The 27,021-nt window shown below is 46.1% G+C and overlaps 1 protein-coding gene across 10 annotated transcripts in view; it reads left to right on the top strand.

Moving 5' to 3' along the window:
• TOM1L2 (target of myb1 like 2 membrane trafficking protein) overlaps window positions 1-27,021 on the top strand; it is a 120,099-nt gene that overhangs the window by 47,724 nt on the left and 45,354 nt on the right. For 7 of the 10 annotated variants that reach the window (XM_045824007.1, XM_045824009.1, XM_045824012.1 and 4 more), the window contains exons 2-3: window positions 14,974-15,058; window positions 22,083-22,161. In XM_045824007.1, coding sequence (XP_045679963.1) covers window positions 14,974-15,058; window positions 22,083-22,161 — 164 coding nt within the window. Of the gene's footprint in view, window positions 1-8,900; window positions 9,021-14,973; window positions 15,059-22,082; window positions 22,162-27,021 lie in introns of all 10 variants that reach the window. The other 3 variants (XM_045824011.1, XM_045824008.1, XM_045824015.1) reach the window with 2 other exon arrangements.

The following is a 27,021-nucleotide window of genomic DNA, read 5'->3' on the forward strand; positions in this document are numbered from 1 at the left end:
TCACTTTTTTTGGTATTTCTCTCCCAGACAGTATCCATATGCATCCTGTTTTAAAAAACAGTTTTGTGTCTTGTTTTCTTTACATCATTACAAAATGTTTCTGTGTTTTAATAATGATTCCTTATGAAGACTGTAAGTATAATTACAATTAGTGGCTATAAGTAATATAATTACTTACATTAATGGCTAATATAAGTACTTATAAGTACTTATATTATTACTTATTATAATGGCTATTCTGTTGAGTTGACAATTTATTGGGTTGACCAAAAAGTTTCTTTAGTTTTTTTTTTGTACCATGGCTCTAGTAGTACTTAGTTGTCTTTAACTTCATTTGAAACAATTTTGTTAGATTGTATTGTGACAGCTGTCGTATCAGTGTGCATTTAAAAAAACAAAATCGGTGAATTCTTATGCATCCATTTTAATATTGAAGATGGAAGAAAATACAACATTTTTGGTGTATTATGCTTTACTATCTCAAGAAGGGTAAAAATGCAACTGAAATGCAAAATAAGATTTGTGCAGTGTATGGAGAAGGTGCTGTGACTGGTCAAACATGTCAAAAAATGGTTTGCATAGTTTCTTGATACTAGTGACATCTTGGCCAAATAATCCTTTGCTGTGGGGCTGTCTTGTGCATTGGAAGCTGTTTAGCAGCACCCCTGGCTTCTACCCACTAGAAGCCAACAGTGGGAGACAGTCCACATACTCAGAATATCCAAATCAGTATAAATTATTGGTGAAAATGAAAAATGTGTCTTTTATTTTACAGAAAAAACTAAATGGACTTTCTGACCAACCCAATACTTAGCCATCGCTTTTCTGTATTTCATATTTGGGAAGTTTTAAGAATTTTAAATGATACTGCATTGAACATGTTCCTATAATACTATATTGGACCTGTGGGTAGCTTCCCCCTTTTTTTCAACAGCTTTATTGAGATATAATTCACATACCATGCAATTCACCCATTTGAAGGGTAGGGTTCAGTGGTTTTAGTACACTCACAGAGTTGTGCAGCCATCACCACCGTCAGTTTTTAAGGTGTTTTCATTATCCCCATTGGCAATCACTTCCCATTTTCCCCGACCGTAGGCAACCACTGATCTATTTTGTCTCTACAGATTTGCCTATTCTGGACATTTTCTGTACATGGAATCATGCAACCTGTGGTCTTTTTTTCTCCCACTTAAAATATTGTGATAAAATGTACTTCATAAAATTTAGCCATTTTAGCCATTTTAAGCGCATAGTTCAGTGGCATTAAGTATATTCATATGTATGCAGCCACCACACTGTCCATCTGCAGAACCTTTCCATCCTCCCAAACTGAAACCCCATGCCCGTCCAACACTATCCCCCATCCCACCCCCTTTCTGGCAATACCCTTCTGCTTTCTGTCACTGTGAATTTGCCTACTTGGCACATCTAACATAAGTAGTCATAAAGTGTTTGTCCGTCATGGTGTCTGTCTGGCTTTTTTCACTTGGCATAACATTTTCAAAGTTCAACCATGCTGTAGCACATAGCAGAATTTCATTTCTTCTTATTGCCAAATACGATTCCATTGTGTGGATGTATCATATTTTGTTTATTCACCATTCGATGGACATTGGGGTGTTTAGTCATTTGGCTTGTTGCCTGGATTATATTTAGTTTTGACTTTATTTTATCAGAGGTGTTTTATCTAAGTAGAACAAGAGATACTAACAACAGAGCAAACTTCACCTTGCTTAGCTAGAATGTGTTCAAGAGCAGTTGTATTGTCTAGTGTTGCTATGGCAGTCATTGTAATGCCTGTCCCAGGAAAAGTATTCTTCTAAATCTGATACCTTCACTGGGACTGACATAACCAGGAGTTAAACATCTAACTAAAAGTTAACACCTTTAAATGTAGTCACACATGGATTTTTGTATTTTAGAGTGTCAAGAGTCTTCTCCATGAATCTCTCTGAAGATGAAGCATCATCTTTGTAGAAACATTTTTGTAAAAGCATCAGAGTAAAACAGTAATTGTCTATAAATAACAAAAGACTTAATAAGGTTAGAGTTTAGATACATACATCTTAAGATCCCTTCTCAGTGAACCTTGTGCAATGCATACACACCTGCAATATGCACTGAGGGTCTGTAACTTACACATTTTATTTTTTTCTTTCTGCAAAAGTGTACCTCTCTTTTCCATACCTTCTTTACCAAAAATATACAACCTATTCTAAATACATGTATAATTAAAGATTTAGCACCAAATGGGAGTTCCCTATAGAGCAGATGCTCTGTTCAGTGGAGACACAGGCTAGCAATGTTCTGACAAGCTGCCCATCGACTCACCAAGCGCCCACACCAGGCCAAGAGGGTGTCCATCTAGAAGAGTTCCCTCTGTGTTGCCAGATTTATTACCAACCTCGAGGGGTTCGCCCCTGGGGGGTCCCATTCAGGGAGACCTTGCTATTGCAAAGTAGCTTTATCTACTTGTAGTAAGAAAAGGACAGGGGTCACAGCCAAAGCTGTGTCTCTGGGAAGGGAGGCTTAGCCACTGCTTGTACACACTATTTGGTCAATTATATGTTGATTTCTTCTTTGCAGTCAGTTGTGTTGGGTTGTCAGGTGGATCCAGTTAAAGCTGGTCTGCAAAAATACTGTTCTACATTTTAACATTTAGCAAGAATAGCATTTAGTAAGAGCCGTGGCCTTGAGACACTTGCCCCATCTAATTGTTTCACTGTAACCTTCCCAGCAGTATTATTCTTTTAAAGGTGTTAATTTAAAATAAGGGTTTAACTTCGTTGTTTTAATATGGGTGTTTTTCATCATTAGCTGCTATTCTTCCTAAGACTAGGCCTCTAGGCATAGGGACAACCAGCTGGTATTTGAGCCTCACCGCGATGATGGGTTGGTCCTGGCTGCTCCCCACAGACACCTGGGGCACTGCAGAGGCTCTGCTCGTAGCAGGGAGAGTGTTTCTCTTTGCCTAGTTCTGAAGGCCAGCTCTTTGCTCATCTTGTCAGAGCTCTGCGGCTTTTCTAAGCACAATAGGTATGAGGCCTGGGGCCCTTTAGGGAGGTTTTCTCCAGGCATGGAGTTTCCTTGTGCTCTGAAGCAGAAAGGAGACCGTCCTTTTAGACTGTCTGCTGTTTCTGGCTACTCTGGGAGACTGATCAATGGAAGGTCACCCTGTCCTGGTCCAGCCTGCCCGTGCTCTAGGGGGGCTTGGGATGGCCTCTTCCCCCTGCTTAGAGGCGGCTGTGAGCACCTCAGAGGCCACTGCCTACCATTTGGCCTTCCCCTCCTGCTTGCAGTCTTCCCTGAGGGACCACCCTCTTGATACATGCTTGAAGAGTTGGAGTTCATATTTATTGCATGCTCACTGAGTGCCAAGTTCCTCGCTTTGTGTTTTATCTCACTAATTCATTGGTATGACTTTTTTTGCCCATTTTATAGATGACTAAACTGAAGTTCAGAGGTAAAGAAATTTGCCCAGGATCAGATCACCCAGGACTGACCCTGGCGTATTAAATTCAGAACTATGCCTTTGACCAAGTGCTGCCCTGCCCCCACTTCTCTGAGTAGTTATGACCAACCTGACCCTGCTCCCTGCCCACATCTGTGTGCGGTGCACTCCAGCACAGCCCCATGATGGTCCCAGAGTGACCTGTCGGTTCTGTTGGGAAGCTCGTCCCCCTGGCCCCTGCAGAAAGCAGATTCCTGGAAAATGAAAGGGCTCTCCCCAGCTGGCCTCCTCTCGATGCTCCGTTTCTCCACAGCCCAGCATTTCCTTCCAGCCCTGGCAGGCCTTCAGATCTCTGCTCAGCTTGTTCCTGCTGCCTCCTCCTCTTCCAGATTCCTGCTCTTCCATTTCACCAGGTCCTTCCTTTAGTTTTCATAGAACCTTCCTGTCCCCTCTTCAGCATGATTCCTTGGTCATCTCCTGGCATGCGAGCCTTTCTTTCTTTCTTTCATACATTCCTATTCTAACGCTCCTAGCATTGGGTACTGGCTGCTTGTTTGCAGGTCTCCTGTCTTGCCACCTCCTTATTGGTCGGTGATCCATCTTGTTTGCTTTTTCTGCCCCACCCTAGTAGGGTACCTGGCAAGGTGAAGCCTCTCAGTTAAAGTTTTTAAGTTGAACTGGGAAGCCTTTGGGTGGCCTTGCCTGTTCCCCTGCCCCAAGGACACTCAAGTCTTCTCAGAGCAGGTGTGTCTCTGCAGTCAGGAGCAGCTGGAACAGGGCCGGGGCACAGGCAGTGCACAGTGAAAGTGGCTGGCCTCTCCTCTCCCTCCTAGTGCACGGGGGCCAGGTGAACGGTGCCCAGGAAAGAAGCAATTGGCAGCATATCCTCTGAGCTTCAATGCAGTTCTAACCAGAGCACCAGCTCCCAGGGGACCTTTTATCTTCCCAGTGGCCTGCCTGCCTGGCCATTAGAGAGCAGCCCCTGGGCAGGCTGGCCCTGCGGGGGCCCCTCTCCCCCAGTGGCCCATTCTCATCCCAGTCCTAAATCAGTGTCTCCCCCCAAATCCTCTCACATGCTCTTGTGTGCTCCACAGGTAATACTCTGTTAAATACAAAGATGGAAATACATCAAACCAGTGGCTCTACTTGTAGGGAACACACCCCAAATGCATTTTAACTCTGCGGATCCTCCTCAAGGGAATTCCAGTTGAAAAAGAACTTGGGTCAGCAGCCTCCGGCCTGTGTGCCAACAATCTTCCCTTTTCTCTGTTGTCTGTCTGGTCTGAAGGGCTCCTTTGTTCTGGGCTGGGAGGGTGTGATGTCCTAATTAGGCCTGGTGTGGGATCTCTGCTCAGTCATGCTGCCCTTCAGAAAAAGTGCTCCAGGCAGGAGGCTAAGTTCGCAGTGATTTTGTGAGTTTGTTGGTCTTGAAAGAAAAGAGATTTACAAGGTGGGAAACTAAATGTAGTGTGCCATCCGGATTGGTTCCTGGACAAAAAAGGGCATTAGTAGGAAAACTGGAACATTCCTAATCCAGTCTGGAGTTTAGTGAACAGTACTGTGCTAATGTTCATTTTTTATTTGGACAAATGAACATATGTAAGACATTGACATTAACAGAAACTGGGAGAAGAGCATATGGGGACCTTTTATATAATCTTTGCAACTTCCTAGTAACTCTAAAATTACTCCAATATTAAAAGTTTATTTATAAAGAACAAGGTAAAAAGGCTAACCCAGCAGCTAATTGAACCTGACCCTTCATCAGGGCTGTCCTTTACACTCTTGCCCCAGGGTTTTAGCCTTCACCTGCAAAATCAGGAAGGTAGGCTGCATCTGGGAACCCTTTCCCAATCTGCTCTTGAGGCAAGGGCAGTCTTTGCCGCACCTCCCACCCTCCGTTTGGGGTCCAAGGCCAAGTCTACCAGGAAAACCTGGGTCATGTGGTTGGCAGTGTTGCTACTCACCAGCTGTACACTGTCAGTCAACAATCTGGGCTTTGTTTTCTTCACCTATTAGGAGGCAGATAACCAGTCTGGAGGGGGAGAGAGGTTGACATAGGATAATACATGTGAAGGACTCGGCCCAGACCCAATATTAGGCTCGACAAATTGGTTTTGATTCTCTCCCTTCTGAGAGAGAGAGAGAGAGAGAGAGAGAGAGAGAGAGAGGAGAAAATGAGTACTATTTTCTTGAAGACTTAAGATCAGTGGGGTCAGTGGTAGCTTGGAGGTCATGGACGCTGCCAGTGGGGAGCCAGTAGCAGCACTGTGCCCCTTTGCCCCCACATTTCTAGAGATCTGGGAAATGTGATACTTATTTTGAGTAACTCATGAGGAATCTCCTTTACCAGAGAGGCCTCTGAGGCCTCTTGGAGTTTTAATATTTGAATTTCAGGGAATTGTGCCGTGACTGTTTCTTCACCTTGAGGGTGGGCCAGGTTGTTTGGGGGCTTCCTTCTGGAATGGGAGCCCCTGGTGTTTCTTCTGGGCATGTAGCGCTCCTAGCTCAGAACGCCAGAAATCAGAAAGGCTGGAGATATTTGCAAGATCCAAGGACACTGAATCTGCTGGGCATGGTTTGTGGATGGCCACTTACCTGTAGGTGGCAGTGGAGACATGGTCATTGCAGGGTACTAGGGGAGTGCAGGCAGAATCCCTTTGAGAAGAGCGGTTGTCGTAAAAGTAATCATGATGACCACTGACCACAGTGTGGAGGACTGTTACTCTGTGTCTGGGGCTTTGTCAAATGCTCTGTGTGTGTTATGTAGTTTACTCTCAGAACAACTCTGTGGGGAAAGTGCTATAATAAGCACATTTTACAGATGGCAGAAAGCTAAGAAAGGTCAAGTTACTGCCCTAGGGTTACACAATAATTGGCAGAACTAAGACTCACCACAGTCTGAGTTCAAACCCTCTGCTCACACTCTCTACTATTGATGCCATTTCTCCTGCTCCTGAGTCCAAAGGGGAATGCAGGGATGGCTGAGAGCCTACCTCTGATCTCCCCACACAGTCCAGTGCCTGTCATCCCAGGGCCTCACTTGTCATTTCATTTATAAAGGACTCTTGTCACCATAAGTTTGGGCCCTCGTGAGGAGATGAAGACATCCTGCCTTCATGAAGCTTCAGGTTTAGATACGGAATCTACTCGTGTCTTGCTAAGTCAGTGAGTTTGGAGGAACCTCTTAGAACGGCATTAGCACAATGTAGAAAGCCTATTTCTCACATGGCTGATGCTTCCAGGTGTGGGAGCCTGTCAGGAGATCTCTTGGGGAAGCATTGAGGAGGCTCTGGAGAAGAGAGAGGGTTGGAGCTGAGCATGGGCAGGCAGGCTGCAGTGTAGGCTTTCCGACCACAGAGTTTTGAGATGGTTTACTCAGGGCCAGAAGCCCTTGGCTTACAGAGTTTTTCAGACACTGATATGCTTGCTTCTTTCATCCTTCAGCAAATAATGTGCTTTTCTGTGGAATGAGGACTCAGGTGGGCCTTCCCTTCAGCTTTGCCTACTTTCCCAGAGGGTGGTCAGATTGTGTAAAAGTGTACATAAGCCCAGGGAAGCCTACTTTCCTCACTTCCATTTGGGACAGGATTGAAAGTCCTAGCGAGAGCAATTAAGGAGGAAAAAGAAATAAAAAGCATCCCAATGAGAAAGGAAGAAGTAAAATTATCTCTGTAGGTGACATGACCATTTCATGGAAAAAAAAAAAAAACACAACCTGTTAGAACTAATAAATCCAGCAAAGTTGCAAGAATACAAAATCAGCTGTTTCTATACATTAACAATGAACAATCCAAAAAGGAAATTAAGAAAACAATTTCATTTATAATAGCATCTAAAAGAATAAAATCCCTAGGAATTAATCAAGAAGGCAAAGGCTTATATGTGGTGAAGCTACAACACGCTGCTGAAAGAAATTAAAGAAGACATAAATAGGTGGAAAGACAGCTCATGTTCATGGATTAGAAGACTTAATATGTTTAAAGTGATACTACTACCCAAAGTGATTTATAGACCCAATGTAATCCCAGTCAAAATCCCAACATTTTTTGCAGAAATTTTAAAAAAAAAGCCATCCTAAAATTCATATGGAAACTCAAGAGAGTCCAAATAGCCAAAACAACCTTGAAAAAAAGGACAAAGCTGGAGGACTCATAGTTCCTGATTTCAAAACTTAGCCCTGGCCAGGTAGCTCAGCTGGTTAGAGCATTGTCCTGATATGCCAAGGTTGCAGGTTCCATATCTGGTCAGGGCACATAAAGAGTCAACCAATGAACGTGTAAATAAGTGCAGCAACAAATTGATCTCTCTCTCTCAAATCAATAAAAAGTTCAAAACTTAAAATAATTACAACACTGTGGTGCTGGCACAAGGATAAACATATCAACCAGTGGAGCAGAATAAAGACCTTGGAAATAAACCCTCCCATATATAATCAGTTGATTTTCCACAAGGGTTCTAAAACCATTCCAGAGAGAAAGGACAGCCTTTTCAACAAATGGTGTTTTTCAACAAAAGCTGGGTATTCACATGCAAAAGAATGAAGTTGGACCCTTACCTTAAAATGGTAAATTTTTTGTCATGTATATTTTACCACAAAACTACCCACAAGAAGAAAAGTATACATAGGCCAACATCCTATCAGAGTGTAGTGGGGGAGCTGGAGGGGATGGGTGAGGATCAGAGATCATTTGGGCTGTTACTTTACCTCTCAGCCCTGGGTTTGGCAGGAAACCTAGGGCCCAGAGAGTAAAAGGGACTGAATAGCCCAAGAGCTTGGGATCATCATTGGCAAAGTCAGAACTGGAACTAGGATCACTTGCTCCTCCTCTGACCCCCTCTGGGCTGTGAGACCCTGGAGGGCTGGAGCAAGATCTGTCTTACCCTCCCCTGTGTCCCCAGCACTCAGCACTGGGCAGTTCTGCAGTCCATTTGCATTGGCTGGATGACTCTTGGCCTTCTTTGCCCTGAGGTAGGGTTCTCATCCCAGCTGCACATCGAACCATGTGGGGAGCTCTTAGAGCACATCAGTACCTGGGCCTTGGACCTCACAGGTACTGATTGAAAGGCGTGGGGTGGATGCAGGCAAGAATATCTTTTAAAGGCTTCCTGGGGATTGTAATCTACAGCCAAGTTTGGGAACCAAACTTGCTCTATATCTTGCTTTCCCTGGTGCTCTCTCTAGCTGGGAGTGAGGGACAGAAGCTTAGTAGACCCCTCTTGACCTTCACACAGTCTCTGGCTGGTTTATTCTGTCTTCTCTTGTCCTGTGTGCTCTGCCTAAAGAGGTGTGTCACAGTGTGTGTGGTGGAGTTGTCATTAGTTCCTTCTCAGCTCCGTGGCACGAGGGCACAGCTGTCAAAGCCACCCAGAGTGCCACGGTTGTCCTCTGCTCCAGGCTGACCTGCCGCATGACTGATGCCTCCCCGCCTCTCCCTCTCTGCAGCTCTGAGGACAGTCCATGGCACATCTCAGGTCCTGCGACCTTGAGTAAATGGCACGGGGACCATGGAGTTTTCCTTTTGCCTTAAAGTTCCAGAGAAAACTGCCTCGCAGTGGTCTGCAGGTTGGTAAATGGCAGTTTGTTTACCTCCTTCTGGCCTTGTTTTCTTCCTTCTTGTAGGGGCATTGGAGGAGTGGGGACATCTGCCTATATAAGAAAGGACAGCCTGCAAAGTTAGGGATGCGTATTTGGAATTCATTCTCTTGACTCCCCAGTGGAATGGAAGTGGGGTCTGCAATTAACATTCATGAAGTATGTCAGGAATCTGAAGCAGTAGACAGTAATGGTTTTTTGGTAGGATGTCAAGGTTGATTTTTCTACCTGACTGGCAGTTGCCAGCCTGCCTGACTAGCATACAGTAATCCAGAAGGTTCATCTCATATTATTAGCACATGATTCAAGCTGAGCTTCCTGCTCATCCAAACCCCTTCTTTCCTTTCTCTGCACCTGGCACAAAGAACCCCGAGTGCTGTTCCTTTGTGCTGCTATCTCTGGGCTCCTACCCTCACCCTAGATGGCCAGAGAAGTAGATAATTTGGCTGATTTTTCTCTATTCCCACCAAAAGGATGTTGCTAAATGCAAAATGCTAAAACCAGCTCTCTTTTACCTTCTGGTGCTGGCTGCTTCTGAAGTCACTATATTTAACATCAAAGTATAGAAAGCAGCAGCCAAGAAACCAAGTTCCTGGACTGTGAGGCTCCTCCCCTCAGGACTGCTGTGGACCTCAGACTGCATGGGGGTGGGGGTGGGGTAGCAGGGAAGCTGAACCCCGGAAGCACTGACAATTGCACTGCTGAGGCTTCAGGGCATCCCTGGCCTCTGGCCTGCACCAGGTGGGAGGCAGTGTTTTCTGAGTAGAGAAAATGTCATGGCAACAGAATCAGGATGACATACTCTTCTGCTCTGAATGTTTAATGGGAGTTGTGTGTCTCCCTGCCAAGCCCTGCTCTACCCTACCCTGCCTGGCTCTGCCCAGCCCTGCCCAGCTCCTGGCTGTCAGCATATCACTAAGACCTCTGAGAGATGACTACTTTGCAACCAGGGTCATTGGTGTTTTGATCTTCATCCCACCTGATGGCTGGCTGGTAGGAATGATTTGCCTCCTTGCTTCCCAGAACATTGTGTTTCTGCTGTTGCAGCAGGATTCATTTCAGGTTTTGACAATTCATGTGACCAAAGAAATGAGATTGAACTTTGCTTCCTCTGGCCTGGGGCGGGATGGAGTGGGGGAGCCCACACTGAGTGGCTGCAGTTTCAGAGGCAATCAAACACAGCTTTGCTCCCATGGTGGCTGGGGGTGCTTGTGTGAGGAGAGAAGAGTAAGAGGTGCTGTGAGGGCCTGCATCAGCACTGCTCTCCACCGGCTGTTTTAGCAGAGCCAGGTGCTCCCAGCTGGGTCTGTGTGGCGTCTCAAGCAAAACGAAAAGAAAGAAGCATTCTTTTGGGGTTGGTTCTTCATAATCAAAACAAGTTTATATCTTGTAGCTTGAAAACGCCGAATCCCAGTAATTGAATAGAATACACTGGCCCTGAGGATGAGTTATCGTGCCTTTGAACCTCTTCCCGGTATTCTTAGCAGGAAGGGAGGGGGTGAATATAAGGTTAATGGATTCTGCTGCTAAACTGAACTTCGAAATGAGATTTCATTGATTTAATATTCCTCTATTAACCTCCCAAGACAGTGTCCCTTGTGGCCCTACCAAAGTGCAGCCTCGATACTTTCTTTCCCATGAGAGTATGTGCTATTGCCCTTGCTATGACAGGGACAGATGATGAGTGCAGGATGACTCTTTGGCCAGCTGGCCTCTCCCCTTGCTGTCTGAGAAGGGTAGCAAGCCCTGGCCGGCAGGCAGAGCTACTTTATAAGGATTGGCCTTCTTCTGAGGAGGCTGCCAGGTCCGTGGCTGCAAACAGTCCTCTGCTGCATGTGGCTATGGGCATGAGTCACACCTTCTGGGAGTGGGAGCCAGGAAGGAGAGGACTGTTCAAAGACAGTGTGGCAAGAAGAGCAAGGGCTACAGGCACAGATTATTTCATGCACCCTTCTCCCTGCCCAGGAGCCTTTGCTGCAGCCTCCAGACTGCCAGCTGGGGCCTTGCCCACCTCTGGGCAAAGCATGTGGGTCAGAGCATCTGTGGCCTTGCTGGGCGCTGCCTCCTGCTGCTGCCTCCTGCCACCCCTTTAGCCCCTGCCCTCAGGCTTTTGTTTGCTAGACTACATGGTGCTTTCAGCCATTCTTCCTGGGTGTCTGCCCTTCCCTGACCCTTCTTACCCTGGCTGCACCCTCCATGGCTCTAATTTCCCCTGGAGGTCCCCTGGCACCACTTGCAGGTTTGTGAGGGGGCCTCTTTCCCAGGGGCATGCCACAGGTGAGGAAGGTGAGGAGGTTCCTGGGGCCTGCCTAGCTCTGAGCAGGCTCCAAGGGGTCCTTGTCCTCTCTCTCTGTCTCTCTCTTTCTGTCTCTCTGTCTCTCTCTCTCTCTCTCTCTCCCTCTCCTTCTCTCCTTCTCTGTCCCTGCACACAACACTTCCCTCCTCTTACACACAGACAGCAAACACTGCCTCTGTCCCTGCCAGACTGGCACTGTCTGTGGACTTTCCTTACAGGTCTCACTGATATTGGAGCATCCTCTGCACCTTGCCCCATCTGCTCCATGGCATTTGTCTGGGGTGGGTTCTCACTCTTCAGGGGTAAAGAGTACTTGGGTGCCAAGGGTGATGAATAAAGAGGGTGAAAAGTTGGCAATACAGCTTTCTTGGTCAAAATTAAAACAGTGAGGCCTTTTAAGTACAGCCTTTGTTTGGATATGTGAGTCCTGGTATGTTATGTAAAAAAAAGTGTCACTTCTCCAGAGCTGTATCTAGTAAAACACGGATGCTCCCAGCTTGTACAGAGGCCATCTCTTTTATTCTTTGAGTATCAGTGTGGGTTGTGTGAAGCTTTTGTTAAAATGGTAGTGATGGTATCTCTCTCATGAGTCATACAGTTAGGGTGGGGCAGGTATCTTAGACTTCATCTAAGATACCAACTTCGTATCTGAACCCTGCCTTTGCTGGCATGTGGCTTAGCATCAGGCAAATACCTGGGCTTCAGGGACAGACAGGCCTGGGCAGGAGTATTGGTACCACAGTTCACCCTGAGGGTCAGCACTTCTGTTCATTTGTTGGGATTCAGTGTTCAATTTGGTTCTGCAGTACTGGCCAAGGACCTACCCTTCTTGAACCTTGTTTCCTTCTTTATAGTATTTGTCTTTTTTTCTGTTTGGTTAATTTCACTTAGCACAATGTCCTCAGGGTTCATCCATGTAGCATGCATCAGAATTTCCTTATTAAGGCCGAACAATGTTCCATTGTATATATATATACCATGTTTTGTTTGTCATTTTGTTCACTAGTGGCCACCAGGGTAGCTTCCACCCTCAGGCTGTTGTAAGTGATGCTGCTATGAGTCTGGGTGTACAGATCTCTCTTTGAGACCCTGTCTTCCATTCTTTTGGGTGCAAACCCAAAAGTGGAGCTGCTGGATCAAATGGTAATTCTTTTGTAATTTGTTGAGGAACTGCCAGACTACTTTCCATAGCAGCTGCTTCATTTTATGTTCCCACTGACAGTATGCCAGGGTTCTGATTTCTCCACATCCTTGCCAGCACTTGTTATATTCTGGATTTTTTATAGCAACCATCCTAATGGGTATGAGGTGGGATCTCATTGTGGTTTTGATTTACATATTCCTAAACCTTGACATTATTGAGCATTTTTTAATATACTTGTTGACTATTTAAATATCTAATTTGAGGAAATGTCTGTTCTGATCCTTTCCCCATTTTTATTTATTTATATATTTTTTAAAGAAAAGGGAAGGGAAGGAGAAAGAGAGAGAGAGAAACATCAATGTGTGGTTACCTCTCATGCGTCCCCCTACTGGGAGCCTGGCCTGCAACCTAAGCATGTGCCCTGACTGGGAATCTAATCTGCCACCCTTTGCTTCACAGGCCCATGCTCAATCCACTGAGCTACACCAGCCAGAGCTCCTTTCCCCATTTTTTAATTGAGGTTTTTATTATTGAGTTGTGAAAGTTCTTTAAATATTATGGATATTAATTACTTATATGTGATTTGCAAATATTTTCTCACATTCCATAGGTTGCTTCTTTACTGTCTTGAATGCTCTATTCTGTGTGTCCTTTGATGCACAAAAAATTTTTATTTTTTTGTAGCCCAACTTATCTAATTTTTCTTCTGCTGCCTGTTTTTGGTGTCATATCCATGAAATTATTAAATCCCATGTTGCAAAGCATTTTTAAAAAATGTTTTCTTCTAAGAGTTTTGCCTTGTAGGTTTACATATTTTATCCATGTCGAGTTAATGCTTACCTGTTAACTTTTACCCTTTGGCGTGTGGACATCCAGTTTTCCCAGCGCTCTTTCTTGAAAAGACTGTCCTTTTCCACTGAATGGCCAGGAAGTCATTCTATGGCTAAAACAAAATACTGTACATGAAGTACCTAACACCATGCGTAGCGGTATCTTGAAAAAATGATGGCCCCTTTATCTCCCCCTTATTCAAGACATAGTTTTTAACTACCAACGTTGATCATTAAAAGTATAGTAGCAACTACCTAGTAGTCCTAACTCTGTCTTAGGCCCTATTCCAAGGCCTTTACACACACACATATTAATCCTTACCTGAGGATATGTTTATTGATTTTGGGGGGGAGGAGAGACATTGATATGAGAGAGAAACATTGATTGGTTGCCTCCCATACATGCCCTGACCGGAATCAAACCTGCAACCTTTTGGTGTACAGGACGATGCTACAACCAACTGAGCGGCCTGGCCAGGGTGGGCTTTACTTTGAATTGTCGTAATGACCGTATGGGGTAGTTTACAAATGAGGAAATTGGGCACATAGAAGTCAAGTAGTTTGCCCAAGTCACAGAGCTAGTAAGTAGTGGAGCTTGTATTCAAACCCAGGTAGTTTGGTTCCAGAATCTGTGGGCTAATAAACTTAACATTCTCCCTGTTTGGATTTTTTTTTCTTTTGGTGGGGGGGGGTGCAGTGAACATTATTGATGGTGTTTGACAAGGTAGGGCTCCCTAAGCCCTTCCCCTTCTTCAGGGATAGAATCTGTGGAGGTCAGGGGATTCTCATTGTATTGAGGGCGATTTGGGGCAAGAATTCTCCAGCAGCTGAGGATCTTTCTTTCTCTTTCTGAAGCTGGTGGTCCAGGGGGCTCTTACCCCGTGGAGGCCATGTGGACCATAAGTTCCACCACCCTGTTCTGTAGCCAAATTCATTGTCACACCAGGAAATGAGCTTGACAAAGTGATCATTGCGGGCCATGCCAGCCCTGGCATCGAAGGTACAGGAGGGCGTGGTAAAGATACCCCTGGGCGCCATGGCACAATCCACACCGGCATCATCCATTTGATGCTGGCATAGTCTTGCTGCTGGAAGATGGAGATGGGCTTTCCATTGATGACAAGCTTCGCATTCTCAGCCTTGACTATGCCTTTGAACTTGCCATGAGTAGACTCATGCCGGAACATGTAGAACATGTAGTTGAGGTCAATGAAAGGGTCATTGATTGTGACAGTATCCACTTTGGCAGAGTAAAAGGCAGCCCTGGTGACCAGGCACCAAATACAGCCAAATCGGTTCACTCCAGCCTTCACCATCTTTCTCAGGGGTGCAACTGCTTTTACCCAGCTGGGCAGGAAGATGCAGCCATCTGTCATATGGGAGGAGCAGAGAGCTTTGGGTGATTTTTAATAGCGTAGGCCTGTCATGAGCTTTTCAGTCTGGAGTTTGATGGATGAGGACAGTGTTACGACATTGGCCTCCAGGCCCAGATCTTACTCTGGATGTTCTCTTGTGAAAGCAGAATCCCCAGGACTGCTCTGTTGGCTCAGCCCATCGGTTTGGGAGAATGTGGTGGTTCTGGTCCCACCCTGTTTTCTGCCACAGCCCCTTGTTCAGGAGAAATGTCAACCAGTTTTCTCTCTGACTTTACAGAAAAGGCCACAGATGGCTCCTTGCAGAGTGAGGACTGGACGCTGAACATGGAGATCTGTGACATCATCAATGAGACAGATGAAGGGTATGTGTGTCCCTGCCACCCCTCTGGGAAGCCGTCAGCTCCTGGTGAAACTCAAAGCCTCTCCAGGATTAAGGGTGTCAGGTGTTGTACTTTCTGTTTTGTTTTTAGCTTATCTTGGCATTTAATACCTGATGGCATTTAATACCTGACATTCTTAATTCTCTTTCCTCTTCCTATCCACTCCGCCCTACTTCCCCAGTGGCATTGCAAAGTTAGAACACTGACACCCTCTTTTAATAACCTGCTTTTAATCACAAGTGAAAATGAAGTTGCTTGGTTACTTGGTTCCCAGTGCTCTTTGGTCTCCTCGGCCAGATCAGCCCCTCTGCCCTCCTCCTTCCTGACCTCTGCCCTCCCTTCGCAGATGTGAGACTGTGTCCTCTTGCTTTGCTGGACTGGGGCCCAACAATCAGAGAGGGAGGCTGCCGTGTCCACAGAGGGAACCAGGCTGGGAGAAAGTACACATGTGGCCAGAGCAGCTTGGGTTTCTGTAGTGAGTAGGCTTTCACCCGCAAGCCATGCTGTGCTGCTGTGTCTTCTGTCGTTGCGCACATTAGGGCACCCCTGTCTACATTGCGGCTGCATTCTCGTACCACTTCTTTCTTCCCAAGTAGCCTGTATTGGCCCTCTGTCCACACCATAAAAATGGAACCTACCATCTCCGTATTGTCTTAAACCATTTCTGGAGTGATGGGAGAGGAGCTGGACTCAGGCATTCCTGAGCTTGTACTGTGACACTGTCACAGCCTTGTCAGATATAAAATGGGGACCAACCTCCTAAGGTTGCTCCTGCTTTCATTCAGCACATGTGCACTGAGTGGTGACCTTGTGCTGGGCACTGGTGTCCGTTCTGAGGTCGCAACAGGGCAGGAGAGGGCTGTGAATTAACAATTTTAAGTGGAATAATCAAGGAAAGCCTCACAGAAGGTGCACTGAACAAAGATGTGTAGGAAATGAGGGGGTGAGGAGTGAGGGTTGTACCAGGGAAGCACTTTGCAACAGAGGGAACAGCAAGCACAGAAGTCTTGGGACTGAGGGTGTCTGGTGTGTTTCAAAAGAGCAAAGAGGCCCTGGCTTGTGTGGCTTAGTGGATTGGGTGCTGACCTGCGAACCGGAGGGTTGCTGATTTGATTTTCAATCGGGGTGCATGCCTGGGTTGTAGGCTGGGTCCCCTGTGCGGGGTGTGCAGGAGGTGGTCCCACTTTGATGCTTCTCTCCCTCTCTTTCTCCCTCCCTTCCCCTCTCTCTAAAAAAAGATAAACAGAATCTTTTAAAAAAATAGGAAGGAGGCCAGTGGGGCTGGAGCAGAGTGGGCGAGGAGGGGAGGGTACCAGGAAGGGAGGTCAGAGATGTCTGGACCCAGACAACAAGGCACCAGGGCCTCAGGCTTGACCTGGGCGGAGCGGGATGGGGGGGTCCCTTGGATGATCTGAGCAGAGCTAAGGCATGGTCTAACTTTCATTTCAAAGAGATCATTCTGGCTACCATGTGCAGAGTAGCCTGGCTGGGAATGGACCAAGGGCGGAAACAGAGAATCCATTAGGAGGCTCTTACTGTCATCCTGTTGTGCAAGGTGGCAGCTTTGACTTGGATGATGGCAGAGGAGGCAGTGAGAGATGATCAGGTACTGAATATATTTAGAAGGGGGACCAATGAATGTGCTGATGTGGGAGGGAGGAGTCAGGGATACAGGGATGGAGCAGACTGCGGGTGCAGAGATCAACAGTGCAGACTGACTTGCCAGTGAAGTCCCAGTGCCCACCACTGAAGATGCTGAAGGGGGCTGGCACAGAGGAAGCTGGAATTGGGGTAGTGGCCCATGCTGGAGATGGGCATTTGGGAGTGCTTAGTGAAAGATGGCGCATTTCTGCAGGCTAAGGGCAGGTGCTCACCTCGGTGCCTGGCACACAAATGGGAATCACACAATTGTTGGGGGCTTCACCTTTCTAAGGCCATCGTCACTGGGCTTCTTTTCTCTTCACATCTGCCTCAGACGCCACTTATTTACTTCTTTATCTAGTTGTTATCCCACATTTGTGGACCCCACAGGGGAAGGCCCAGATACCAAGATGAGTGTGTGGCTGCTCTCGAGGTGTTCCCCACGCAGAGCTAGCTGGGCTGCGCAGAAGAGCATGTGGCAGAATCAAAGAAGCAGCAGAACTTCTGGAGGCTGACCTGCGCCTGAGCCCCCAGGACAGCAGGGAAGGGAGAAGTGTGTCCTGTAGTATAGGGGCATGGAAGGGACAGCAGGGTGGGGTATGGGTGGTCGTGGGGTGCAGCAAGGAAGTGGAGAGAGGGTTGTCTGGAACAGAGGTGGTTCAGGTCAGGTTGTGAAGAGCCTTCTTCCTGTGTCGCCCCCCAGAGATGGGCTGTACCCTTGGGCGACCCACCGACCCTTGCCTCTTTCCCTGTCTGCCCTCTGTGCTGCAAGCGGGGACTCTCAGAGATGCAGGACTCACAAAGTCACTCCCTTGCCAACAAGTCTTCCCTTGGAGTAAAAGTCCTCCACACACCCTGTGGGATAACCGGGGCCCTCCATCACTCCACTTGGGGTCCTCTCTCCTCGTCCTCCCCTCTCAGCCCCACAGATCCCTTGAGCTTTCCCAAGCCCTGTGCCCTGTTTGCAGTTCTCCACAAATGGGAGGGACATAGACACAAACGTGCTGGCATGGGACCCACTCACTCCAAAAGGACTGAGGCCTCATTTCAAGGTCTGCAGCGGGGTCCGCTGCTCTCACAGTCCTCAGAGCACCTTCCTACTGAAGTGACCCACTCTTCTGTTCGTGCACTTCTCAGAGGGCGCCCTTTTGCCTCCTGGGACTTCCTGTCCTCACCTCTGCTGTGAGGTGACTGCAAGCCTCTCCCCACATGTCCCCTGCCCACTTCGTCCTGCTTCAGAGTTTCAGGCCTAGTGTTCCCTCTGCCTCACGCCACCGTCCCCACTCACTTACTAGTCTTTCATTTACTGCACCTCATTTCCCTGACACCGTCCCTCCTCACTTGGACAGGCCCCCTTGTTGTGTGGTTTTGTAATACCCTGTTTGACACTCACACTCATCACAGTTTAAACTTACATATTTGCAAGACATTTGTTAGACTCTGTCTCATCCCCAGCTCCCTCTGGACCGTGCTTTCCCTGTGGACAGAAATTCTGTTTTGCCACTGTTTCACCCCCAGCACCCAGCATTGTGTGCGCATAACTGGCTTTTGACAAACATTTGTTAACTAAGGGAATAAATAAATGAAGTCCCTGTGAGGAATGGAAGCATGTGAATATAATTATAGCACACTGTGACAAGTGCTCTGAGAAAGAAGCTTAGAGAGCCAACCAGAGATACTGTCCCAAAGGCAGCGAGCTGGCCCCAGGGCCGACACAAGGAAAGGATTCTTTTTTTTTTTTTTTAGATTTTATTTACTTATTTTTAGAGAAGGAAGGGAGAGAGAGAGAGAGAGAGAGAGAGAGAGAGAGAGAGAGAGAGAGAAACATCAATGTGCAGTTGCTGGGAGCTGTGGCCTGCAACCCAGGCATGTGCCCTGACTGGGAATCGAACCTGCGATGCTTTGGTTCGCAGCCCGAGCTCAATCCACTGAGCTATGCCAGCCAGGGCAAGGAAAGGATTCTTGGAGGAGGGGACGTCCAAGTGGAATCTGGGGTCAGCCAAGTGAAGATGTGGATGGGGTGGTACACATAGGAAGGGGAGTGTAGTGAGGTTAGGGGCATGGAGCCTGGAGGCAGCAGCCTGGGCTGTGGTCCTAGGGCCTCTGCTCACTTGTCATGTGACCCTGAGTGAGTTACCTAATCTCTCTGTGTCTTGGTTTCGTCATTAACAAATAGGGAACATGTGCGGTGCCAAGCTCTGGGTCAAACCAGCTCATGCAGCACCCTGCTCCCTCCCGACAGCCCCATGCAGCAGGGACAGTGCACATTAACGTTGAGGGGATGGGCCCAGAGTAGGCTGGTCACTTGCCAAAAGTCTCACCTCACAGCTCTGAAGTCCAGGTGCAAGCCAACAACACTATGCCTGCACTGCTTTTATTTATTTCGAGTTCTGCCTCTGGGAGGCTGGGGTCCTGCCGGGCCCCCCACAGCCCCTCTCTGCACTTTCCCTGATGTCCATGGTTGGGGCGGTGTGTGGCAGCCCCGTGTATCCTGGATCTTTTGTCATTAATCAGGAGTGCCTGGACAAGTTGTCTACCCAGAAAGGTTTTAGACCCTGTTTACCAGGCCTCTTACCTTGTCCTATGTAATTAGGGCATAGGCACATGGATTTGGTAAGCATTCTTTGCTTCTGATGTGAGGACCCGTTGACCTGGGTCATGTTCATGACGTTGCTGGATCTTCCCAGCTCACTGAAGCTCTGTGTTTCCCAGCCTCTAGGCGGGAGGGGGCGAAGAGGAGTAACTGCTGGAAAAATGCAGTACAGCTAGAGAATAGTTGAATGGGGGTGGGGCAGGAGGGAGAGGAGGTATTTAGGGTGAGGGCGTGGGGGCAGCCATGTCCTCCATCAGGGAACAAGGAGGAAACATTTCTGGAGTGGCATTTCTGGGGCCGAAGGACAAGATGAGTTCAGTATGACTGGAAAGAAGGTCTCTTATGAGGCTGCTGTTGGAGATCACTTTGGGAAGGCTGAAGACAGTCCTGAGGCCAGATCCAAGGCCCTGGGGGCAGCCCTGAGGGGCACAACCTTTCCTTCCAAAGCTCTCGGGGATGTTGGGGCATCTCACACATGTCATTGCCTCCTGGTTCTTTCTGCTCCATCTTGGCTCTTGATTCTTCCTTTTTTCTTTTCTCCCTGTTTCTAACTCCTTGCTGTCTAATCTGCTGCTGATGCTTGAAACTTTGCAGTTCCTCCGACATGCCTTTGATCCTCCTCCCTGAAGCTTCTTCCCCAGGGAGAGATAAATACTTGTTTTTGTGCTTACTCAGTCATTCCCAGGCAGTACTTCCTGAGGATGAATTTTCATTTTAACTCCAAGCTGAGAGCCTGCTGACTCTAATTTCCCTCTGCCACCATTGCCTCCACACCAGGAGAGCTCTGGCAGCGCTATACTTGGTGAGCTCGGTGTGATTACAGCCCTGGAGTTTGTACCCATTTTTCTGCTCCATGGAAGCACAAGAGGAGAGGAAAGAGACTATATTGAGAGGGATGGCAGCCATGGGTCAGGGTTAGCTATGGTTTGGCAGAACCCTTGAGAGATGAAATCAATCAGTTCTCCTGGCCAGTAGCTGCTGACCTTCACCAGCTCAAGTTCAAGTCCTCTAAGCCAAGAGCTTGTCAAGTCCCATATTTGCAGAAATCAGCATTCCTATTTGGAAACTGCAGCCATACTACAAACACTCTTGGCAAGGACCCCTTCCCCAGGGAGCCTTGTCCCATTAGCCCTTGGACTCAAGAGCCAAGAATTCCTGCCGGCAGTCATTTTTCAAGTTGGGAATGGAAAATAGGTTCCCAATTTCTTAAGCTCAACGTTTAATTCTCTTTGCTCTTTCTTATTAATGACTAGTTAACTACCTATTGTAACAGAAGCCTTGCCTTGCTACAGTGTGTTTCTGTCTAAATTGGGCTGATTAGCAGAGCTTCCACCCCCACCCCCACCCCAACTTCCTCGTACACACTTGAAAGGACTTTTCCATTTGGTAACTAGATGATAAATATTTTAGAGCTGTAGGAATAGGAGGTTACTGACTTACCAACCTTCAGTTTTGGAAAGACCCAGGTGTATCAACATGTCAGGCTGCAGAAGTCTGGAGCCCACTCGTGATAGCAAAAGGCAGTCCCTGCAGCCAGACTGGGGCTCCCCACAGCTCAGGTGACAGGGCATTCATGGGCAGGGCTTCGTGACAGAGGGAGCTCTTAGTCCCACACCTTTGTATTATCTTGGCTGAGAATAAATTAAATAATGTGTTAGACATAAGAACTGTACCTAATAGGTACTCTTAGATGGCTGGCTGGGGACTCGAAGTCCCAGCTCTAACAGTGACTTAAGGAAGGTTGTGTTGCAAGTTCCAAATAATCAGCTTATAAGTGAACTTTTAAACATGGCCCACTTGTAAACTGGGGACTGCCTATAATTCTGTGAGGTTGTCTTTGGGAATCCACATCAGATCCATCACCTAAAAGCACACAATTCCTAGGGTTTTGAGGAGACTGAAGTTTTCTTGGGGAAAAAGAGTCCCAAAGAACTGGGAAGGGCCTGAACATCCAGGCCTAAGCGCGCCTGGCCGTTGTCTCTGCGGTTTCTTCAGTGTCTCTGCGTTGTTTATGGTTTTGGATAAATGATATTTGCATATGATACAAATTTCAAAAGGGCTACAAATATACAATCCAGTGAAAAACTTGCCTGTCCCCTCTGTCACTCAACTCCCCTCGTAAGGGCCAGCCAAAGTTATCAGCTTCTTGTAGCCCTCTCTGGAGAGTCTTTTCCTATGCAGGCATGCGCGCTGTGTCTGTGTGCTGTCCTGTGTAACTCAAATAGTAGCATGCACCACGTGCTGCTCTGCAGATGACTCTTCCCAAAGTTTGCTCCATGTTGGTGCATAAGGAGTGTTGATTCTCTTTTTAAAATAGCATTTATTTATTACCCTTACCTGAGGACATGCTAATTGATTTTAGAGTATTAATTTTAGAGAGAAAGGCAGGGAGTGAGAAAGATCAATCAGTTGCCTGCCGTACACACCCCAAGCAAAGATACAACTCACCACTAATGTGTGCCCTGATGGGGAATCAAGCTTGTAGCCTTTTGGTGTGTAGGATGATACTCTAACCAACTGAACCATCTGGCCAGGGCAAAGATGTCTATTCTTTTTTGCAGCTGCATAGTGTTTCATTATGTGGATAAACATGATTTAATTTAACCTGTTTTAGGTTGGTGGACATTTAGTTTGTTTCCACTCTTTCACATTTATAAACCTGCTGCAGCAAGTAACTTTGTATATATGCTAGTTTACACAAACAGGAGTGAATTTGTAGGATAGGGACCTGAAGCATAATTTTCAGGGATCTTAATATGTCCTTTTCTGCAGGCCAAAGGATGCCATTCGAGCCCTGAAGAAGCGGCTCAACGGGAACAGGAACTACAAAGAAGTGATGCTGGCATTAACAGTGAGTGCTGTCCTCCAGTGGGTGGGGCGGCATCTGGGCACATCCCTGCTCCTGCCCTGGCCCACTCTCAGGGCCTTCCCTCTGTCCACTCAGCACAGCCTCTAGCATGTGCCTTTGCGTGGCTTGGTGTATGTGCTGCTAGGGGCCAGTGGAGCCTTCCATAGCGCCTGTGGGTTTTCCTTCCACCTCTGAAATGGGGAGTGAACTTCAATCTTGTGTATGCCAGTGGAAGATAAGGCACAGGCAGCACTGATTGGCCCAGAAGCCCAGAGTAGAGAAGCCCAAGAGGCCTGGGTCTGCCTCTGGCTGCCAGCCTACTGTAAGACATCTAGGCTTGCTGCTTCCCTAGGTATCACTTGCCTCCAGAAAATGCTAACTTACACCCCAAAACCTACCTGCTACTGAACTTTCCAGATGTTAATGCAGATGTTTACAATAACCTTCTAAAAGAGGGTTCATCATCCCCTCACAGGGATGGAAAAACCAAGGCTCAGGAGATGCCTAGGGGTTTGCCCAGACTTCCCTCTAATAAGGTGCCGTGCTTCGGACTCTGGAGTAAGGACCGATCATCACTAGGAGGGTCTTGGAGAAGTTGGCCTTCCTGTCAGGAAGGAACAGAGCAGATTTTTGCCCTTACTTAAAATGTCAGAAAATTAAAGGGGACAACTTCAAGTGTTATTCTGTCTTAGAAGCTAACCGTTTTTCAGATGTGGCAAAATGTAGACGACAGTGAATTCTTTTTAAAAAATATGTATTTTTTATTTTTAAATTAGTTTACAATATTATTTTAGTTTCATGTGTACAGCCCTGTGATTAGATATTTATGTAACTTAACAAAGTTGATGATCCCAATAGATCTAGTACCCATCTGACATCATATATAGTTATTATAATATTGCTTATATTTGCTATGCTGTACTTTACATCCCTATGACTACCCTGTAACAACCCATTGGCACTTCTTAATCCCTTCACCTTCTTCACCCATCCTCCCCACACCCACTCCCATCTGGCAACTGTCAATATTCTCTGTCTCTATGAGTCTGTTTTTTTCTTGTGCTTGTTTGTTTATATTGTTTGTTAGATTCTACATGTAAGTGAAATCATCTGGCATTTTGTCTTTCTCTATCTGACTTACTTCACTCAGCACAATACCCTCCTCTGTTCATCCATGTCATTAGTGACGGCAAGATTTCATTCTTTTTTATGACCAAGTCTCATTTCACTGTAAATATGCACCACTTCTTTATCCATTCATCTGTTGGTGGGCACTTAGGTTGCTTCCATATCTTAGCTATTGTAAATAATGCTACAGGAAACATGAATGCATATGTCTGTTTCAATTTGGTGTTTTGAGTTTCTTCGGGGAAATATGTAGAAATGGAATTGAATTGTTGGGTACTACTTTGTCTATTGTTAAAGCATTGGTTTTAAAGTCTATTTTTCTTGTCTAAGTATTTCTACTGCAGCTTGTTGGTATTTGTTTCCATTTTCATGAAATGTCTCTTTCTATCCTTTACTTTCTTTTTGTGTATGTCTTTCAATCTGAAGTGAGTCACTTGTAGACAGCTTATATGATGGTCTTGTTTTGTTATCCATTCAGCCACCATATATACTTTGATTGAGGTATTTAAAGTAATTGTTGATAGATATTTATTGCCATTTTATTGTTCATATTTTTTATCCTTTATTCTTCTTAAAGAAGACCCTTTAACATTTGTTGTAATACTGGTTTGGTGGTGATGAAGTCCTTTAGCTTTTTTGTGTCTGGGAAGCTCTCTATGATGTTCTTTGATTCTAAATGATAGCTTTTGGAAATGGATATGATAATCTTGGTTGTAGGTCCTTGCTTTTCATCCCTTAAATATTTTGTGACATCTCCTTTTGGCCTTCAAAGATTCTGTTGGGAAATCAGCTGAGAGTCATATGGGAGTTCCCTAATAGGTAACTAACTGTTTTCTCTTGCTGCTTTTAAGATTCTCTCTTCATCTTTAATGCCATTTTAATTATGATATGTCTTGATGTGGGTCTCCTTTGGTACATCTTGTTTGGGACCCTCTGTGCTTCCTGGACTTGTGTGTCTATTTCCTTTAGCAGGTAAGGGAAATTTTCTGTTATTATTTTTTAATAGCTTTTCAATACATTTGCTGTTGTCCCAGAAGCCCCTTAAACTATCCTCATTTTTCTTTCTGTTGTTCTGATGGGTGTTTTCTGTTGCTTTATCTTCCAAACTGCTAATTTAAATCTCTGCTTTATCTCCTTTATTGTTGATTCTCAGTAATGTATTCTTCATTTCAGTTAGTGTATTGTTCATTTTTTACTGGTTCTTTTTATGTTTTCTATTTCCATTTTTATGTTTCCTATCTCTTTGTTGAGGTTCTAAGTTATTCTGCTCTCTTGCTAAGTTTACTGAGCATCCTTATAACAAGTTTTTTTAACTCGGCATCTAAGAGATTGCTTGTCTCCATTTTACTTAACTCTTTTTCTGGAGTTTTGTCCTGTTCTTTCATTTGGGAAATGTTTCTTTGTCTTCTCACTTTGCTGTCTCCCTGTGTTTATTTCTGTGTTAGGTAGAGCTGCTACATATCTGGACTTGGTAGAGTGGCATTGTGTAGAAGGTGTTCTATAGGGCCCAGTGGTGCCCTTACCTGATCTGGGCACTCCAAATGTAGCCCCTATGAGGACGGTGTGTACCCTCCTGTTGTAGTTGAGCCTTGATTGCTGTTGGCATGTCAATGGGAGCAATTGATTTCCCAGGCCGATTGGCTGTGAGGACTGGCTGCAACCACAGTGGAGGATCTGCTGTCAGGGACTTACCCCATGGAGCAAAACTCACTTTAGCAGGGTTCAGGTACCTGCCAAGTCCACTTGAGAGTGTTACTTGCAGAGGTGGTTGGGTGGTGCTTTCACAGGGCCTGCAGCTGTCTGCTAGGTGCATTATCTCTGGGCCTCCTGGCAGGTGCAGGACAAGGTCAGCTGCCACCTGTGTCCTGCCCAGGGCCACCTGGAACGAGCTATAAAGCTATCTGCAGATGGCTTGGAGGCTCCTGAGAGAGGCCAAGCTGTGAACCAAGGCCAGCTTCTGCTAGCTCTGGGTCTGGGGCCGCTTAGCAGGAAGTACAGTGCATGCAGAGGCCAGATGCTGCTTGTTTGAGAGATTTTGGGAAAGTTGGCAGCATGAGCCAAGACAAGCCATTTGTATGGTAAATCCACTGGAAAGGTTTGGGTGGGCCTGAAAGTTGGGTAGAACAAGGTCTCAGGGAATCACCAGGGTAGGGCAAACGGTATTACCCAGGTTGATGGAGATTCAGGTATGGTGCCTGTCTGTTGGCTCTAAGTGGGGAGGGGTCAGCAAAGGAGCAGTGGCCTTTGCCAGCACTTTTGTCTGGAAGAAAGCTGACACCCAGCTTTTGCTCTGATACGAGACAATTCAGTTCTTTCCTGTATGTCCCTGACTCCCAGCACTGTGGTTCAGAAGGAGTGAGTCTGAATGACTCCTTTCTGGCCCTTTAAGAGGAACTGCCTGGGACTCCAGAAGCCCTCCTTCTCACTCATCCATAATCTCTGCTGGTTTTTACAGCCGGAAGGTATGGGGACTTTGCTGCCTGGGCTGGAGGGCCTGGTGTGGGGCTGGGACCACTGCCTCCTCAGGAGGACCTTGGAAGCTGGGAGTGGGACCTTCCCATTCTAAATCTCTGCTACCTCTACCAGTCTCAATGTGGCTTCTTTATATCCTTAGTTATAGAACTTGTGCTCATTTGTATTTCAGGCAGTTCTACATGGTGGTTGTTCTGTAGTTCAGTTGTAATTTTGATGTGGTTATAGTAGGTTCCAAGTACTGTGTTTTCATATGCCGCCATCCTGACTGGAGATAATCTACAGTTAATTCTTATCATGGAAACTGTTGACAGGTCAGCACTGGGCTTCTCTGTAGGTTTGAATAGTGTGTTACTTATCCCAAACTGTTATAATATGTTTCCTTTTAAACACAAAGAAACTGTACACTTTTTGCCCAAGTGAAAACTCGACATTAGGAGCATTCTCTCTACCAGGGAATTGGGATCTGAATAATAAAAGAGAAAAAGACTGTTGAGAAATAGGAAGTTGAAGACTTTTTTTTAAATCCTCACCCGAGGACATGCTTATTGATTTTAGAGAGAGGGGAAGAGAGGAAGAGAGAGTGGGAGAAAAATATTGATGTGAGAAACATATGTGCCCTGAGCAGGAATTGAACCTGCAACCTAGGCATGTGCCCTGACCAGGGATTGAACCCACGACCTTCCAGTTTATGGGATGACACTCAAACAAACCCACTGAGTCACAGAGGCAAGGGTAAAAGCTTTAATTTAATTTAATTTAATTTAATTTTTTTTTTCCCCAGAATTTGAGCCATGGCATTCATTAAACCCAGAGTGTGCCCAAAATCAATTGTTGTCAGTAACTGAAATCATGAGAGAACGAATTCTAACATGTCAGGACACTTTCCTGGTATTTGAGATACAGCCTTTATGTGCCCAACTTCATGGTGGCCATATCGGATAGAAACCTTTCTACAGTGGCTCTGCCTTTGTTTCCTTTCTACAGTGGAGCAGTGGGCATCGGTTAATCTTTCCTGATGGTCAGGTCTCATTTAGTATTATTATTTTTCCCAGCTTTATTGAAATGTTATTGACATATAACATATAAGTTCAAGGTGTACCGTGTGATGATTTGATGCACATATATTTCAAAATGATTACCACAATGTTAGTTAATCCTCTGTTCCCTCACATCATTACATTTATGTATGTGTGTGTCTATGGTGATAGTATAGTAACCATACTATGCATTAGATTCCCAGAACTTACTCATGTTACATCT

This window comes from Phyllostomus hastatus, unplaced genomic scaffold, assembly GCF_019186645.2.
Source record: "Phyllostomus hastatus isolate PE091 unplaced genomic scaffold, TTU_PhHast_1.1 phas_scaffold_55, whole genome shotgun sequence".
In the NCBI taxonomy this organism is placed as follows: Eukaryota; Metazoa; Chordata; class Mammalia; order Chiroptera; family Phyllostomidae; genus Phyllostomus; species Phyllostomus hastatus.